This window comes from Chlamydotis macqueenii, chromosome 22 (genome assembly GCF_036417535.1).
Source record: "Chlamydotis macqueenii isolate bChlMac1 chromosome 22, bChlMac1.mat, whole genome shotgun sequence".
Taxonomy (NCBI): Eukaryota; Metazoa; Chordata; class Aves; order Otidiformes; family Otididae; genus Chlamydotis; species Chlamydotis macqueenii.
In genome coordinates this window covers 1,060,109-1,078,729 of record NC_141577.1, presented here as the reverse complement: position 1 = coordinate 1,078,729, position 18,621 = coordinate 1,060,109, and the positions used below count along the sequence as shown (strand labels likewise).

The following is an 18,621-nucleotide window of genomic DNA, read 5'->3' as shown; positions in this document are numbered from 1 at the left end:
AAGGGCTGAGCTGTTCCAGCCGGAACCTCCCTGCGCAGCCGAGCCGGGGCAGACACGGACCTGGGAAAACTTCAGCCCACAGGGCTGGTGTTCACAGAGAACTACTGGTAACACTGGGCATCCTCCGTGCCCAGCCATGGGGTGCGTTGCCTTAAAAGTAAAACAAACCAAACTAATCCAAACAAAGATCCAAACAAACAAGACCACCACCAGAAAGAAGCGATCTTTACATTTTCACCCCGCGTGTCGCGTGGGACAGGGCTGTGCGCAGTAACATCGGTGTGATTCTCGCACCAGTTTAGCAGCAGCTCTCCAGTCGATTTCTCCTTCTGTTTTTACTCGGAGATGTGGTTCTCTCACAGCATCGCTGGCAGAGGTGTCTGTTTTTGGACACACCAGAGGTTTTAAGAAGCTGAGGAGAAAAGGATTACCAACTCATACGGGCTCAGCCTAGAAAGGTGGAAAAAAATAAATCCTTTCATTAAAACCCCCAGGCTGAAATTCTCCCCGGATTTACCTAAACGGGCTTCAAACGATGTTCCTAAAACACCAGGGCCTGCTCCGAGCCCTAGGCACGCGCCTGCGGAGCCCGGACCGCTCACGGGAGCTGGGCTTTGGATGCCTCGCCGAGATCACTGTTTGTAAGTGCTACCTCACACCACTGTGCAACCCAAATTTCTAAACCCGGGCCAATAACACACTGGCCCAAAGCTCCAAGCAGAAAAAGTGATTTTTTATATATATAGATAAATAAATAAAAATATATATGTGTGTGTTCATTTCTATCTTTCCAAATTGTAGTGCATGAAAGGAAAGCTGCTCGGCTGACAAAACCTCGGCGGAAGGGCAGAGACGTGAAGGGTTCTCTGGTTGGGGAGCAGGGGCTGAATCTGTGAAGGAACAATATTACGCTTTAGTTTTAGTTTAAAGGGACAACATTTCGTTTCAGAGCTGCAAGAAGGGTTTTTGTGTGTTCCCAGCTTTCCAGTTCAACATTTCAGCCTGCACATTTGCTGTGCAAATCCAAGGCTTTGGGAATTACCTGGGGTTTTACGGAAGCGCCAGGAGGTCAAACCTGCCTGGCGCAAACCGCCCGGGAAAGGCGAGAGTCGGCCTGCGGGGATTTGCCTGGAGCAAGCGCGGAGCGAGGAAAAACACTGACGGGACAGGGCTGGTGGGGCTGCCCAGCGCGGGACAGCCTCCAGCCCGCGGGGACAACGCCACGACACTGCAACGAACACAGAGGCGAAAGGACCGCTTCCGCCAGCCCCCTTCTCCATCCGCGCTCCCGGCAAGGCTCCCGCTGAGGAACGGCCCTGCGCTCGCCAGGGCAAACACTCTCTGCCTCGCAGACCACGACCCAGGTCGGAGCGTGGCGCACAGGGTGAAGTCGGGGCCGTGGGACCAGCCACCTCCGCTACTTGCTGTTCGGGGTTGGCTTCTCCTCCGCCGGCTGCTTGTGCTTCTGGGCGATGCCGTAGGGCACGTGGGCAGCGACAGTGCCCATCTCCTTGGCTCCCTCCACGTGGAACATCTGGTCATCGAAGAAGATGTGAGGACGGATCTTCTTCAGCAGCGGCCCCTTGGGAGCCCCGGCCAGGAACAAAGCCTCATCCGTCTCCAGGCCCCAGCTGCGCAGAGTCTTTAGGGCCCGGGCGCCCGAGCTGGCCGCGCTCCGGGCAGTGACCAGGTAGGTGCGAATGGGACACTCCATCCTCAGCCCCTTGGAATAGAACTTCTTCTGCAGCTTCCCCAGGGCCTCCAGGAAGCCCTTGAGGGGTCCCTGCCAAAGCAAGAAGAAACCATCACTCCCGAGACCTCCGTGCTGTCCTTTCCTCCAGGCACCCGGTCCCAGCAGAGCCAGACATGCTGGCGAAGCCCTTCTCCCTGTGAGCCCCCAGAAACGACAGCGAGGGGCCAGCCACAGCCATGCCACAGGCCAAACCCAGCAGCACCAGGCTGCTGACCCACCCCATTTCACACTCCACGTGCCGGTCCCTGGCTTGTTCCCAGAGGTAAGAGCATCCCTGTGGACTGTCTCTCTCCCAGAGGCTTTTTCTGGCGGCACCCCAGCACTACCTGTGCCAGAGGCTTGTTCTCATGAGCCTTTTCATGCTCAAAGAACATGTCCAAGCCGTGAGCCTTCACGATCTGCTCCGACTCATCAGAGAAGAGCACGGCGTCACCATCAAACGCCACCCGCAGCTGGTTCTCCGACACCTCCAGGTCTTTGCTGGGGCTGAAGATGGTGGCTGCAGCGATCCCTGTGCAGGTAAAGCGTGAGGCAAGAGGTGGCAGTTACCCAAGGACCCGGCCTCACGGCTTATCCATGAGGAGCAGAGCAAAACACGACAGGCTGGAAGCAAACAGTGCAAGGAAATGCACGCACCCTGCAGCTTGGCCCCAAGACCTTTCAAAGCAAAAACAAGTCCCTAGATGACAAACCTCCCTTTGCACACAGGAATTCACAGGGAAAATCAGCGCCTTTGCCTTGGAAGAGCTGTGGAGCTCGAGGAAACTCTTATTTCTATGGAAACTGGAGGCTCTTTGGAGCATCAAGGATGGGATGTGGGACAAGGCAAACCCTAGCTGCACATCAATGCAGGGACAGGGACATCGGAGCTATCGCTCCTGGCACCAACCCCCTGAGGGCTCTGGGCTCCCCCCACTGCCTCCCCCCAAGCCGGACCCCAGACTCACCCTCTTCAATGGCCCCACTCACTTTCTCGGCATCGGAGGAGAGATAGAGGTTGGTGTGATAGGCCTTGAGGTAACAGATGGGGCTGTTCCCTCCCGTCATGCAGAACCTCTCGATGAACAGATCTGAGGGCAGACGGACAGCAAGGTGAGTGTGGCCACCCCCCCAAACCGCCCCTAACACAGCAGCCCCGTGGCCGCCCAAGAATCGGCAGGACGGGCACTGATTTTGGTACCGCTGCTAAGTGGCATCGCTGGCAGCCAGAGCATCCTCACCACCAGCCAGCTTCCACTCAAAGCCCAGGAAATCTGGGAGAAGTGGGCTCAGTGCGTGGTTTTGGTGGAACAAACAGCAGAAAGCTTCTCCTTATCTCACTGCCGAGCAGTAAAACCCTGCCCAAAACCGGCAGCACTCATACGAGGGGCCGCTCTGCTCCGAGCTTACCGTAGTGGTTGATGCTGTTGATCAAGCGAACCCCAACCTGCGCGTGGTTGTTGGTCATGAGGACGATGTCGAAGAGCTCCTCGCTGTCGGGGTAGAGCTCGCGCAGCTGCGTGTTCACCGCTTCCAGCGCCTGCAGCACCAGAGGGCGAGGGGTGGGTGTCAGCGAGCCCCGGCACGGCCCTCGCCCGCTTCTCACCCAGCACAACGCTTCTGATCACCAAAACCAGCATCTGGCCCCACCGCAGCCACTCCCCGAGCCAAGCTGACATCAGCAAGCAGCTTTAGCTGGGAAAAAGAGGCTGATTTGGGTGAAAAACACACAGCTACTCTTCTCTTTTCAAACGCAAAACGTTCCAAGTTTCCATCAGGAGATGAGAATAAATTAGCTGAACGCTACAGATAAGCGTTTTCCAGGCAGTGAGAAGCAGAACAAGTCTCTCCCCATCGGTGGATTGGTTTATTCACTGGGAACAGGCGAGTGCTCGCTTCAGCGAGGGCCAGCACACAAAACCGCACGGAATCCAGTGGAACTGGGTCAGAAATTGGGAAGTTTTTTTTTTAGTTTGAAATGTCTCATTTCAACACGTCAGAATTAGAAATTGGCTGACTCTGTAGCAAGGCTAAAATCAGCCAATTTGAAAGAATAAATAAATTGTAATAATAATAAAAAATATATGAGAATTCCCTAAAGGGAAACTTTAAATATGATCCAAAGAGATGATTTCTTCAATTCTTGGGCTCAGTTGCCAATTTGGAAGATTCAGCGTTTCCTCAGCCCTGGAAGAAGTGCATCGCTTGCCAGGAGGTTTGTTTGACCTCTGTTTGCTCTGCGGCTGCATCCCTTCTGCCACGCTGCTCGTTTCCCACCCCTGCCCCACGCATCCCGCGGCACGCCCCTCTCCCTGAGCGCAGGGGTCAGGAGCGCAGCGCAGATTCGGCTCGGGTGGGCGGGCGCTCACCTTGACGAAGGGGAAGGCAGCCCCGGGGAGGAAGGGCTCGTTCTCGTGGTCCAGCTGGTATTTCACGTAGGCCTCCACCCCTTGCTCGTTGTAAATCTTCTGCTCCTCCTCCATGCGGAAAAGCGCTCGCGACGACACCGCGATGGTGATGGCGTTCTCGGGCTTCGGCTGCAGGGAGAGGCAGAAAATGGGGAGGCAGCCCCTGCACCCAGCCCCGCTGCCCCAGCAGGGACCTATTAACCCTCAACACGAGAGGCCACGGGGTGGGTGACTCCTCCACAGCGACTGGGAGGATGATGGGGCCGCCGCAACCCTGACCTTCCAATCCTTCAGCAGATGAAGCCCTGATGCACCGCCTCCACACATTCGGGACACCCGAAAGCTTTTCTCTGCTGCTTGCAGCCTGCCCAAACCCTCCCGCCGCAAACAGGCGCCCAGGACTCAGCCAGACCCAACGCGCTGCCCCCGGAGAACCTCTCAACCCCGCGCAGAAGGAACTTGTGTGGCTTCCCTCCACCTCCCAGCCAGGAAAAACCACACGCTGCAGCTCGGCCAGATCCACGCTCCCACGATGCTGTCCAGATGTGATAAACAAGCCGTGCCAGCTCAGCTTACAAAACCACTCGATATAGTTATTGTGGGCGGAAACACGACAGGCAGGCAGTGCAGGCAGTGATTTATGAGTCATTATTATTGATGCTCGAGGGCTTGATCCAAAACCCGCTGAGGCCAACACGGGGCCTCTAGCAGGGCTTGGCAGCAAGAGAGGGGACACCAGGAAAGTCAATCTCATCTTGACCCCCACCCGTCCTCCCTCTCCCCTTGACGGGCACAGGGGTGTTAATCCCCATCACTCACTTCAAGCATGAAAGCAAATTCACCACTGACGGCCAACAAGAAACCCTCACTCCCAGAACCGCAAATCCTAAGGAGGGACGGCGGCGCAGGCAGCCCGTTCCCAGCAAACTGCCTGCAGCCAGTCCAGAGAGCAGGACAGAGCCTGAGGGCTCACACGGGGGATGCTCGCCGGGAGCTGGGAGCAGTCCCAGCCCATGCACTCGCTGGCTGCGTTCGGGGACGCATCTCCGCAGGGAGCCTGCGAAAACCAGGCAGTCAGCACTTCGGAAGAACCTCACCCTCATCTCCTCTGTGATTTCCAGGATCCTCACGCAGCACGTTGCCCCATGAGTAATCCTCCAGCAATGCCGTTTGCCTTGGCCCGCCGCTCCGCACACCCAGGTGCTCCAAAGTTCAAGCTCCCACCCTGCCCAGGGCTGAGCTTTACCGAGCCAGCAGCCTCGCAAGGACGAGGTACCCCATCTGCATGGGGCATCTCCGCTCCCCGCAGGGCTGGGCTCTGCCCCCATCCCGCCCCACTGATCCTGCCCAGCATGGAGACGCGCCCAGGAAGGAGTCAACGGCAGCCCCCATGCCGTTCCCAGCACCGCACCCCTCACCGCAAGCGGTGCCCGGGGCCAGCCCTGCAGCACGGTCGGTTCCAGACGCCTCTCCAAGGCCGCATCAGTACCCAAAATCCCCAGCAAGCAGGTTAAGCAGTGGGCGATTAGGAGTAGACACAGATTAGCTCAGGCTGAGAGCATCACTGTGGCCAGAGGGATCCCTTTCCCACGGCGTTTGCAGAGAAATAAGGTCCCATGTGGGCCTTCGCTCTGTTGAGAGAGGTGACCAACCCCCAGGACACGCGGGATCAACCCAGGTCCCCACCGAAGCTGATCAGCGACACCAGCATCGCTCCCACCAGCCAACCACAGCCAGGTCCCCACCTTATGCTGAGCCACGGGTGGGTGTTGGCTATTGACTCGTCACGGGCCACGTCTTGGCACTCCAGCTCATTAATTAATAACTCTGGTGTCACGGACCATTTATTAGCTGAAAATATTAATAACTACTAAAGGTCTTGGGACATCCGGCCATTAGCCTTCAGCAAGGAGCCCTCCGCTCCGTGCTGCTCCCGAATCCCTACAGCATTGTGTTGCGTATCCGGGCACGCAGGGCAGCTGGCAGGCGCCCGCTCCCCGCCATCGCTCCCCGACGGACCGCAGGGCAGAGCATCCTCCGCAGCCAGCCCCGCGGGAGGATTCCCAGCGGAGAAAGTAGGTCGAAAGCGCGCACGGCACAGACGCGCGGTCGAGGCCGGAGCTGCGTGCGCGGGGACCGTGAGCTGCGCCGAGCCGGGTGCCCGGCCCGAATCTGCATCTCTATCTCGCCACAGCACACACCTTGCACCCGGTGGGTGCCAAGAGCACAGGCACCTTGCACAACGGCAACAGGCTGCTCAGGGTCCCTTCCCTGCCATTTAAAGGCACCAGCCTCCGGGACGTTAATTTAAGAGGTAATAAACACAGCAATAAAAATAACCATGAGCTTGGGGCCCTAGCTCTGCCCCGGCGTGGGCTGCTGGAGCCCCGGCTGCCCGCAGCCTCTGGGAACGGGACCTGCCGGATCCTGTCCACCCCTGCCAAGGAAGATTTGCACCTTTGGAGCACTTGCTGCAGGAAAGTCTCACCCGGGCGTGGACGCAGGTCCCAGCTCCGGCTGGGCTGGAACGGCCCGGCAGTTCTCTGGGAAACGCTGACATTTAACAAAATAAGGCAATTCTGCTCTGCGAGGAGGGAGCCGTGTTTTGACGTTCCTTTGAAGTGGAGGTTTCGTTTGGAAGCGTTCCCTTCTCAAGGTGTTTGGATACTTCTCCGTCCCCGCTGGCACTGCAGATGATCATGACTCCCTTCCAAAACGGGCTTTAAAAAGTCACAGCACTGCGGGAACCACCGCACCTCAAATCCTCCAGCACAGTGCTGAGAACCCACCAAACCCCACTCTGCCTTGAAACATCACCGTTTTGGGGGAAAGCACCCTTTATTTTTAATGGGGAGCGTGTGCACGGGAAGGGTCCCACTCGCAGCCCTCGTTGGGCGGTATTTAACCCCACGAGCTGCCACGGAGCCTGCACAGCACCCCATCCCAGCACAGCCTCCTGCCCCGGCTGCGGTGGGTTTGGGCATGCTGACAAACCTTGGTTTACCCTCAGAGCAGCATCCAAGGTCAGCCAAGGTCGATTAAAGCTCATCATCCAACACGAGCCCGGGAAGCGGCTGTGGGGCTCTGCTCAGCTGAATCCAACTGCATTTGCTGCCTGGGGATTCACAGCGAGCTCCTCTCCCTTCCCATGGGAAGGTCAGATCCAGCCCCATCCTGAACATCAAACAAGATATTAATGATGTGTTTAAGAGAAGTGCGAGCAGGGCAGCACGGGGAAGGTCCCATCCCAGCCCTGAGACCATCCCCAGTCTCAGCTGGACAGGAGGGACGAGCAGGGAGGCATCCCAACAGCCCAGCCCTCTGAGGAGGAACATCAGCCCTTGGCACAGCCCCAGGTGGTCCACAAGGTCCAAACCCCGTCTCAGAAGCGTAAATGGCTCCAGCTCTGTAAAGTGCAAAACCCATCCCAGACCCAAACCCCCCAGTTTTAAGGTAAAGGCAATTCCAGTAGTGACTGGAATGGCACGGTTTCCTCTGCCATCCCAACAGCTGGCAAGCCTTTAAATCTCTCTCCTAATCGGATATAAATCCTAAGCTGCCCCCCAGGGATTAGAGGCAGACACTGGGAAATCCCACACGCTCCTGGGAACACTCTCCCACCCAGGGAAGCTACAAGTGCCCAGGGTGGCACCCAACACCAGTGGCTTCACTGCCTCCCTGAAGGCCACCGCTGGCTGGCTCCAGTGTAGGACCCACCCTGGGGACCCCATTCTGCACCCCCCAGTGCAGCAGATCCTGTTGCATTGCCTGGGCCCAAATCTGCTGGACCCACCTTGATCCTAAAAACCTGGAGGAACGCTGGCAGCTCCGGGCACTTGCCTGGATGCTACAGAAGACCAAATCCCTGTGGCCAAATTCAAAATTCGGAGGTGAATTTTGGTGTGAGATTTCGACACAGAAAGGGGAGAGGAAGGGCTTGCTCCAGGGTCAAGCATGGTCCCCACCCCAGCTACAGCATCCCAAAACTGAGGCACCCTGGTGAGCTGGACGGGTCCCCGGGGGTGCAGAAGGCTGGCGGAGCGGGGGATGAGCAGGGAGCCCAGAGGAGCAGAGCCAGCAGAAGGCCAGCTCTCACCGACCCAGCCTCTCCTCCCCACGCGGCGTCCCCGGGGAGGCTGGGGGACATTTTCCGCATTGCTGAAGGGTGACAAGTCTCATCGCTGACCTCCCCAGCTGGTGGCAGCGAGGCCAGAGCAGGTGTGGGAAGAGCAGAGACCCCTGCAAAACGGGGCACCCCGTGGGCTGCAGGGACATCCTGATAACCCACTCCCAGCCAGGAACGGGCTCCCCAAAAACGCTCCCCAAAGTTGCCCTGCCTCCTGCCGTCGTACACCCTGTCTCCAGGAGGGAGCAGCCCCCACAGCTCACGCCTGCTCCCACACCTGTACCCACTCCGGCTGGCGGAGACGATCCACAGAGAGGACAGACAGACCTGGCACCCGCGAGGGCACAGACGGACGAACTCCGTTTCCCGCACGTACGTGGGAGCCCCGGGTGGCCGCGAGCCCCCTGCTCGGGATCAGATTAAAGTTCAGGGCAACGGCCGAGGTGGTTTTGAGTTTTCCAGCCATATTATTTATAATGCAGAAAAGCACTCCACAGCCGTCCATCACGGGACGTGACAGCTGCCTGGCAGGGCAGCGCAGCTGTGTGCGAGGGCAGCCGAGCTGCCCGCCTGCGGGCAGGGGGCCGAGCGGGCACCGCGGGCATCGGCCCCAGCCCGACGCGGGCGACGGCACAGCCTGACTCCAGGGCTTGAGCGCCCGGATCTCAGCTCTGCCGCTGGCTCGCTGCGCAACCAAACCACGCCGCTGCCCCGTGCCTCAGTTTCCCCGGCTGTACCGCAGAGATGAGTGTGCTGGTCACGGAGCTGGCTGCAAGGAGAGGAAGAGGAGGAGCCTGGGCTAACATCCACAGGAGCCTGATAGCATGGCATGAAAGACAGCCAGCAACATCCCGCCACCAAGCCAAGCTGTCCCTCTCCCCCGGGAAGGGGGGACGCAACAGTGCTGCCAGTTGGCAGCGGGTACAGGACCGGGGGCTGCTCCGAGCCAGGGTCTGCAGCGCAGGGGCTCAGCCACGTCCCCTCGCCACAGAGGTCACAGGCACTGAGCCTCGCCCCAAACAGCACTGGGTGCCCCTGGGCAGCCCCTCCGGTGGAGCCCACGCTTGGGGGGCACCCAGAGCCTCGAGGATGGCTACGGCTGGCTGGCTGTGGGGCCAGCTGGTCCCAGGGTGGTCGCAGGCTGCCAGCCCCGCGCTGTCACGGCACTTCTGAGATCCGACGGTGCTTCCAGGGCCCCCCATCTCTAAACCCGGCAGGCTCGGCTCCGGTTAGGTAACGCAGGCTTTCCCTCTAATCTGCCGGAGCAGGAGAGCCTGGCAGGGGTGACTGCACCCCTGCGACACCCCCCTGTCCCGGGCAGGGATTCGGTCCCCGGGCCGTCCTCCTGCCACCCCTCCTGTCCCTGGCAGGGCTTCCCGATCTTGGCGCAGGGGACAAACGGCTCACGGGGCACCGAGCCGCTCTGCAAGGACACCTCAGCCCACCCGGGACACCGCGGGGAACCCGGGGGGATCCGGAGAGACCCCAGGCAACCAAGGGCAGCGCAGGGATGCCACGGAGGTGGGGGGGGCGGGGGGGGGGCGGCACCGGGAGAGCCCCAGGGCTTCCCCAAGGACCTGAGAGGAGGCAGGGGGGTCAAAGAAAAACGACAGACCCCTGGGCAGACCCCAGAGCACCCGGAGGAGATGGGGCACCCAAGCAGAACCGGAGGGGATGCGGCACCCATGGGGGCTGGTTCCCCTCCGGCGCGGGGAGCGCTGCCGGGCTCGGCACCTCGGGGTGAAGCGGGGGAGGGGGTCTCACCGATTTGGGTTTCTTCTTGGGAGCGAGGTTGTCGTAGAAAGCCTTGGCCTCCTCCCAGGGCCGCCCCGCCGCGCCCGGCGGCTCCATCGCCCGGCGGCTCCGGGACAGCGGCGGCTCCGCGCGTACCGGGGAGCTCCCGGAGCCGCGGCCGCGCCGGCGGAGCGCGCTTTATAAGGCGTCTCCCATGAAGCTCCGGGGTTTCAGCCCACCGGGACACGGCTTAACCTCTTCGGGACCGGGACCGAGCCCGCCTCGCCGCACCCCCTCCCCTAAATACCGATGGGGACGAAGGGGGGAGCGCTCCGCAGCCGCTCCAGGGCAGAGTCAGCGCCGCGGCCAGCAAACCCCCAGGGGAGCGAAGGGAAGGGGCTGTGGGAGAAGGGTGCCACCAGCACCCACGGGACAGGGCACCCACGGGAGACACCAGCTGGCTCTGGGCCCACGGGGGTCGTTGGGCCGGAAGGGCACAAGGGTGGTGGGCAGCGGGAGCCGGGGGGAAAGGAGCCGCCGGGGCTGCGCGGTGGTCCCCGGTGTGCTGGCACTCTGCTCCGCGCCAGGGGAACCTGCGCTGGAGGGAGGGTGGGTGCTATCAAAGGCTCTTCGCTGAACGTTCTCCCACCAGTGGTGGTGGGGCTGAGTCCAGCCACAGAAGGCTGAAAACTGCACCACGACCAGCAGACTCGCAGGGACCCTCGGGGAGCGGGGAGTGTGCCCCAGAGACCAAAACTGGTCAGCCAAGAAGGGCTGTGCCCACCTCGCCTCACCTGGCACAGGGCAGCACCTGAGAGGAGGTCACAGAGCCCCAGAACGGAAGGGTTTTCCCCAAAACTCTGTGCCAGCAGCCAAAAACCAACCCTCCCTACAGACCACAGCCTCGAGGACCCCCATGTCCCTGCCCATAAGACCGTGCAAACATAACCTCCCTTGCGCTGAGGTTCAATCAGGAGAGCAGAGCTGGGAGAAGCTGGGTGCTGGTCAGCAGGGCTGGCTCCAGCGCTCGCCCAGCTGCTTTGGGATGCCCTTCTGGGAGTTTGGCACCATTTCAGCCGCATCAAAGACTCCCTTTCCCCGTTGCCTTCGCAGGTCCCTCCTGGGAAATGCCTGAGCTTCCTTTGGAGTGGCCCCAAGGGAATCTGGAGCTTTGAGGGCCCCAGGATCACCGAGGCTGTTCTCAGGGTCCCCACTCGAGTTTCTGTTGCTGCCCTTTCAGAGAGGAGCCCTGGCACATTCTCAGGCTCCCACACAGCAGGGACAACGCACCCTGTCCCTCCCTCCCCGGGCTCTGCTGAGCTGCACACACGCGCGCTCCCAGACAGCCCAGGCGAATGCAGCAGCAGAACCCAGGGTGCTGAGCTCTCCCTCAGCAGCACTCCTCCTAAAAACACACATGCTGCCGTGGCTGTGGCACCCGCCCATCCCGGTGCTCAGGCGCGGGAGGACAGGCGAGACGCAGGGTGCAAGCAGAGCCCTGCACCTCCCCACAGGCGGGATGGGGTGAGTGGCGCCACACGGCCGGGCTCGAAGCCGGGAGCTAGTCCTGCCTGGTTAACTACAGAAATATTTAAAGTTGGTGAGAGCTCCTTAGCAACAGCCATCCTCTCTGCAAGCTGCTGATGGAGGAGAGAGGCCAGAGGAAAATATGTGCAGGGAAGATGGGGGTGGAGGAAAGGCTGAGAAGACAAAGATACAGTGATAGCACATCCCAGTTGCTGATGGTGCTGGGATGGACCCCAGGACAAAGCCACCAGGTCCTCTGGCCACACCCAACCCTGCTCCTGGTTGGCAAATGAAACCTGTCCCCAGCACATACTGGGGATGTCTGGTCTACTCCTAGGAGACAACATTCCCTTCCCCAAAGCTGCCTGCATGGCTGAAGGGTGACACTGGCACCCATCTTCAAAGGTCCCCAGGCTGAGCCCCCCTGTGCTGTCCCCAAGGGCTTTTCCATCCCTTGGAGTGTCACAGGCTCAGGTGAGACCCATCAGTGACAATCAGGAGGGCAGCATTGTCACCTCCCCCTCTCCCCACAGCTGCAGCAGCCAGCTGCCCCAGTAAGCCACTCCAGGGGAACACCACACATGGGGACAGTTTATTTTCCCATTAAAAAAATAAACAACAACTTCACTATCTCCTAACAGGTATTACAGTCATCAACACCACAACATGCAGACTTAATACTGAGCCGTGACAGCATTCCTGTCCCAGGGCAGGAGGGATGGAGACAGCAGGCTGGGATGGGGGAGGAAGGAGCCAGACATGTTTCTTGGGGCCTCAGATCTTTCCCAGGAGGCTCAGCTGGTACAGGACCCATCCGCACCTCTCCACAGCCCCAATCCAGGACCCACCACTCCCTACAGCAGTGCCACACCTCCAGCGCCCACACTGCTGCCCTTGCCCCAGGGCAGCCCACGGAGGAGTAGAGTGATCCCTGCCTTTAATTTGGGACCCCAGGCATTATCTCAACACCCAGGAAGGCCAGAAATTCCACAAAGCATCCGAGAGGCTGCCGGGGCAGTTGTGAAGGTCACCCGCTTGCTCTGCCAGCTCGTACAGGCGATGGGGTGGAAGGCAGCTTCTGGGATCAGACACTGGCCACATCCGGGGTGGCCTTGGGCAACTCTGCTCTCCCCTGAAGTCCCCTGACGAGCCCTGGCTGTTCTCAGCAGCAAAAGCAGAGCTGGAAAAGATGAAGCTGGGCAGAGGAAGCCAAGGTAGCGAGCGTGCAGCACCCTGCACGAGCTCCCCAGCACCCTGGGGCCAGCCCTGGTCCCTCCGGGCAGCTTTGCAGGGAATTGCCAGTGAAGGGGAGACGAGAGCCAGGACTTGGGGCTTTTCAGACTCCCTGGAGGCATCACAAGCAATGAGGGGGGATCAGCAGGAAGGCAAAAGAGCTGGTTTCAGTGAGGATCAGGGAATGGACCAGGCAGAGCAGTGGGTGAAGCTGGGAGAAAGCAGCAGGGATGTGGGAACAGCTGGCCCTGGGGAGCTGGGACACTCACCATCAGCTGCAGGGAGTCCAGCTCCAGGATGGGAGAGGGTGGATTTGGGGGTAACCTCAAGCCAGAGCAAGCTCTGCCCACTGAGGGAGAGCTCCAGCCTATGGGCTGTGGGCTGCCCAGGACGCAGCCGGGAGCAGAGGCAGATGGGTGGCAGGAGGGATGCAGCATGGCAGGGGAGACTCAGCAGAAAATGGGGATGGAAACCATCACAGGGAGCAGAGGTTGGCTGCAGCCAGTCCAGCAATGAGCCCCCAGGGCTTTACTTCTGCATGTCGCACTGCAGGAGGAGGACGATGGAGGGGTCACTCTTTGCTGCCTCCTTGAACTCCTCCAGGGAGATCTGGTCATCCTTGTCCTTGTCCATCTTTGTGAAGATCTTGTCAACACGCTGCTGGGGCGTCAGCCCATCTTGGTTCATCCTCATCATGATCACAGTCCCCACCATCTTGTAAATGGCCTGGAGCAAGGAGAGAAGCAAGTACCAGAGTGGCAAACGTTGGATGGGCAGAAGGTCCAGGACAAGACAGTATTGCTGCTCTACTGGGATCCGGTTGGCTGTTGGCACAAGCTGTAGTACAGCTACAACCAGGTGCACACCAGATACCTTTCAGACAAGGCTCTGGGCAGAAAACAACATTATTTGGTGCCAAAAGGGACCCAATAGCTGTGAAAAGCCTGGAAAAAGCAAGCTACCCTTGCTGATTTTAAGCACCAGTACCTCAATGATCTCCAGCATCTCCAAGCGTGTGATCTTCCCGTCCCCATCCAGGTCGTACATCTCGAAGGCCCAGTTGAGCTTCTGCTCAAAGGTGCCCCTGGAGGTGACAGACAGGGCGCAGATGAACTCCCTGAAGTCGATGGTCCCGTCACCATTCTTGTCGAAGGTACGGAAAGCGTGCTGGGCAAACTTGGAGGCATCTCCGTAGGGGAAGAACTGCAGGGAGCAGAGAAGAGAGATCAAGATGAGGAGGGAAGCTCAGCACGGAGGCTGCACCCAAAGCAGCACCCTTGCCCCATCAGGAGCAGGGTGGTCCAGCCCCACGGGCAGCACTTGGGCCCCCGGCTGGAGCCCACCTTGATGTAGAGCTGCTGGAACTCCTCCAAGTTGAGGATGCCGGTGGGACAGTCCTTGAGGAAGCCCTTGTACCACTGCTTCAGCTCCTGCTCGCTGAACTCTGTGCTCCTCACCAGGTCATCCAGCATCTCCGGGGCCAGCTTGCTGCTGTGCTTGCCCATGGCTGCCCCTGGGAGGGAAAACGCACGGCTCCTGCGCACCAGGCACAGGGAGAGCTGGTGCTCCCAGGCCCCGCTCCACCCCGGCGGCTGGCCAACCCCACATGCCTCTTCCCCACGCTGGAGCCGATCCACCCAGCTGATGGGTGTCTGTGCACTGTCAAATGCTAGGACAGCAGCGATGGCACTGGAGACAGGCCTGGTGCCCCTGCTCAGCTGTGGCCCTTGCTGCTGCAGATGGACACGAGCTGGCTCTGGGGTAGCCCACCAGTGCAGCCAGCAGCATCGCCTTCGGTCCTCCAGCTCCTAGGCTGGCTCCCTTTGGGCTACAGAAAACCATTCAAAAAATCATCTGAAGACCCAGAACTCCTCCTGACATGGCCTTTACCAGGCCATGATGTCCAGCTGCCCTCTGTAAGGACAGGACAAGGAAGAGGAAATACGGGTTTGCCGTTAAAGCAGGGAAGAACCTCACCGGCACCATCAGACTTGCAGCATCCAGCCAGCCACAGTGATGCCCGACCGACTCCCGGCCAGCCCTTGGTGAGGATGGGGTCCACAGCCAGGCACCCCTCTGCCTGGAGCGCTGACAAGCCCACAGCAGCGTGGGCAGGACACAGAGCTGAACCGAAACATGCTGTGCCCGCTCCCACGCAGCCTTGGCTGCCGGCACCGCTGCGCCCGAGCGGCAGATGGTTTGCCGAGAGAGCTCCGGGAGCTTCTCTCCATGAAGTTGGGCAGAAGTTCACCTGGAGCCCGACCAAGCACCATCTCCCTTCCGAGCATCCAATTCCCTGGCCATGTGGGCTCGGGGGACCTGGGGGTACCCTGGGATGGGCAGGAGCCTCCCCCTGCAGCGATGCTGGGCTCCTGGCGCTCCCAGCAAATCCCACAGGCAGAGGCTGCTTCCTGCCCCGTCATCCTACCAGCATCTGTCACCGTCTGTCGCAGCAGTGCTCAGCCCACCGCCCCTCGGCAGCCAGAGCCGAGGAAGCGTCCGGACACCCACAGAACACGACGCTTCCCCAGCGATCCCCAGCTCGGCTGCAGAGCTGCAGGAGCACTCCCAGCACCGCAGCCCCGCTCTAAGCTGCGGGGACCAATTAATCCCCAACGTGTACCATGCTCCTGTCCCACCAGCCACGCGGGCAGGGGGAGGCAGCCCCTCACCAGCACAAGGTGCAGCTTTTCCCACAGGGGAACGGCAACGAGGACCTTTGCTGGAAGCACCACACCTTGTCCTGCAAGGAAAGCCCTCAAAGAGGCCAGGGTGCAAGAAAAGCATCCTTTGGTCTGCAGACCTCCATTCCCCTTGCTGAGCAGGGCCCAGCACAGGCCACGGGACAGCAGGGATGGCTGCTGGGGCCACCAGCCAGAAGGGCCACGAGCCAGAAGGGCCACCACATGCTTGACACAAACCACTCATCTCAAAGCACCAATATCATCATTGGTCACCAGCTGCTGGTCCCAGAGAAGGGCAGAGGGGGTCCCTACAGATGTCCCACCCGGGGCTGCACCCTGGGCAGCGCAGGACACCCAGAGTGGAGCCTCAGGCACCATCCCAATGGATCAGCATCCTGGGAGGGAGCAGGGAAGGGGCCCAGGGCCCGGCCCCGGGGGATGGATGGACACACAGACGGATGGATGAGAGAGCAGGCTGGGGGCAGCAGCACTCGGGGGTGCGGGGGCTGCTCTGCCCACCCGGGGGGGGGGCAGCTACGGGGCACCGGTTCCCACACCCGCTGCAACCGGTTCCCGGGAACACCTGCTCCGACGGCAGCTCCGCTCCGCGTCCCGGCCCCGACGGCCCTTACCTGGCGTGCGGCGCTGGCAGGCGGCGGCTCGGCGGGGCGCGAGGCCGGTGCCGGTGCCGGTACCGGTACCGGAGGGGCCGCGATCCAGCCCCCAGCTCTGCCCCCGCCGCTCCCGCCCCTCTTGTACCCGGGGGCCGCCCGCCCCCCGCGGCGGCAGCGCCCGTCCATTGGCTGGGAGCGCTGTCAATCAGCAGGGAGGGGCCGCGGGGAGGTGTTCGAGGTGGGATACTGGGATGGAAACCGGGACTGGGACACTGGGGGATGCTGGAGGAGAAAGTGGAGGGGATGCTGGGGAGGATGCTGGGACCGGGATGCAGGGGGGTGCTGGCAGTGGGATCTGGGGCCGGGCGGGGGGCGCTGGCAGTGGGATGCGGTGGGTGCTGGGTTCAGCATCAAGGTTGCTGCCGGCCCCGCCTGCCCGGAGGTGCCCGCCTGGTCCCCAGCCTTGAGCAGAGCCCCCTGCATCCCCCTGCACTCCCTGCCCCTCCCGCCACTCTGCTGCTGCTTCCTCCCCCTCCTCGCTCTGCCCCGCTCGGCCCCGCTCTGGCTCCTGTCCCTGCTGGTGGCCGATCCCACAGCACCCCAAAATCCCCTTCCCTTGGGGTGCTTCGGGGCTGGCAGGGGCCAGCAAGGGCCTGCATCCCCCTGCCTGTGTCCCCCTGCCAGGCACCCTGCCTGAGCCGAGGGGACACGGGGACACAGCAAGGGGACATGGGGACACACCTCACACCTCGGTCCTCCTTGCTGGGTAGCTGAAGAGCAGAAGGGAAAGGGCTGAGAAAACCGCTCTGCTCTCCAGAACCGAACGGAGCGTTTCCATGGCAATCGCTGGTGGCTCTTCCCGGTGACCTTGGCCATCCCGCTGCCATCCCAGTGCCACCTGGGCCCGGTCCGCAGCAGGTCTTCTGCAGCTGCTGGCCAGTCGGCCCGGATGAAGTCTCCATCCAGCCAGGGCTGGTCCCCATCCCAGTCCCACCGGGGCTGAGGGATGCCCCGCTGGTTCCTAAAAAAACCCCGTTACCCGGTGATGCCACCGAATGCAAAGGGCTGCAGCTTCCCCCAGCGGCTACCGGCTGCACCAGCACGGCGTGGGGGGGCCGTGCCCAACGCGGGGACCCCACAGCCACAGCCCCCCGCTGCCCTGGGCCGCTGCAGGGGGATCAGCCTCCCCAAAAACTGCTGGGAGCCATGGAGAGTGGGAGTCACCAGCACTCGCCCCGGCCTCCGACACTGCCAGATCACCCAGTTGCCACACCGGCAGTGGTTGGGGTGCCGGTGGCTCGGCCAGCCCCCCGTGCCCCCCACGCTCCCCTCCCATGAGTGTCCCCAGCACACAGTCCTGGGTAGGACCCATCTCCGTCACCCTGGGTGGGGTCAGCTGGGCAGGGCTGGGGACGGGGATGGACCCTGTCCCTTCGGGACAGCGCACAGCCCACAAAATCCCCCATTTTCCAGTGACGCACCGGGCAGCATCCATGTGGGCCGAGCGTGGGGCTGGTGGGCCACAGGCACATGCTGGGACATCGGGATGGGCTGCGGGTGGCTTCTCCCTCGGCGCAGCCCCTCTGCAGGTGGCATGTCCGCAGGCGCACGTGCCCGGGGGAACCCAGTGCCAGCTCCGCAGCTCACTGGGGCTGGGCTGTGCTTTGCAGAGAGTTTTAGAGCAAAACGGGGATTTCTCACTCACTTTGCTCGTTTCTTCTGCCGCTCCCTCCCTTCAAGCCGCGTTCCCGCGCCAGCAGCCTCAGCCTTTCCCCAGCCGCTCGCCGTCCCAGAGCACCCGCAGCACCCCAGTGCCGAGGCTTGGTGCCGGGTGCCCCTTTTCCACATTTGGGTGCTGTAGGGTGGGCACCTGTGCCATGCTTTGCTGGGCAGAAATGCCCTTCTGAGGAGCGAGGAGCTGCTGTCACCCACACCGTGTCCCTGGGGGGCACCTCGGGGTGCTGCTGGGCAAGCTGGACCTGGGGTGACCACAACACTGGGGGTCCCTCTTGATGTCCCTACTGTGATGCCCGGCACTGGCCTGGGAAAAAGGGGGTGCAGGCTGAAAAAGCAGAAATACTCCGATTTTGGGGTTCCCCGCCTGCTTCCCACCTCCCTGGTGGGAGCGTCGCCCCCGCGGGACCAGCTCTGCGCTGGCAAACGCTGCCCCAACCCCTCCAGGCCCCAGTGCGGGGGGAGCTGAGGCGAGGCAGACGGTGGGGCTCCCAGGGTCTGTGGCTGGTTTGGCCCCGGGACAGTGGCACCGGGTGGGTTTGTGTCTGTCCCCCCCCCCCCCGCCACGGAGAGGGGGACTGGGGGGAAGCGGTGCCATCCGTTGGCTGGGGCAGGAGCAAAGGAAAATTTGGGGCTGCTCTCTCCCTTCTCAGAGCAGGCTGCCCGACAGAGCCAGGCTGGCTCCGGGGGGCGGGGGGGGGGCTGAGGGAGGGCACAGACACCCACTGGGTGTCACTGCGTCCCCCAAAACCAGGGAGTGGGACCCAGAACCCTCCCCCTAGCAGGCCGCAGAGGTTTGCCGGTCGGCACGCAGGGGGTTAAGCATCCC

At 61.5% G+C, this 18,621-nt stretch overlaps 2 protein-coding genes across 4 annotated transcripts; both read right to left on the bottom strand.

Moving 5' to 3' along the window:
* Nucleotides 1-207: 207 nt before the first annotated feature.
* NT5C1A (5'-nucleotidase, cytosolic IA) lies at nt 208-10,175 on the bottom strand. Of its 3 annotated transcripts, none has more exons than XM_086765188.1 (7): nt 10,031-10,175; nt 4,102-4,269; nt 3,143-3,272; nt 2,701-2,823; nt 2,080-2,264; nt 1,413-1,783; nt 208-412 (listed from the first exon to the last, which is right to left on the bottom strand). In XM_086765188.1, the coding sequence occupies exons 1-6, from the start codon at nt 10,115-10,117 to the stop codon at nt 1,418-1,420; spliced, it is 1,059 nt and encodes a 352-aa protein (XP_086621314.1). In that variant the 5' UTR covers nt 10,118-10,175; the 3' UTR covers nt 208-412; nt 1,413-1,417. The 3 variants fall into 3 exon arrangements, with proteins under 3 accessions (XP_086621314.1, XP_086621313.1, XP_086621315.1); XM_086765187.1 differs by having other exon boundaries at nt 208-450; nt 10,031-10,174; XM_086765189.1 differs by lacking the exon at nt 10,031-10,175 and adding an exon at nt 4,420-4,482 and having other exon boundaries at nt 208-450.
* Nucleotides 10,176-12,696: 2,521 nt separating this feature from the next.
* Nucleotides 12,697-16,200, bottom strand: HPCAL4 (hippocalcin like 4). Its single transcript, XM_086765193.1, has 4 exons — nt 16,077-16,200; nt 14,104-14,273; nt 13,748-13,963; nt 12,697-13,486 (listed from the first exon to the last, which is right to left on the bottom strand). The coding sequence occupies exons 2-4, from the start codon at nt 14,263-14,265 to the stop codon at nt 13,289-13,291; spliced, it is 576 nt and encodes a 191-aa protein (XP_086621319.1). The 5' UTR covers nt 14,266-14,273; nt 16,077-16,200; the 3' UTR covers nt 12,697-13,288.
* Nucleotides 16,201-18,621: the final 2,421 nt, after the last annotated feature.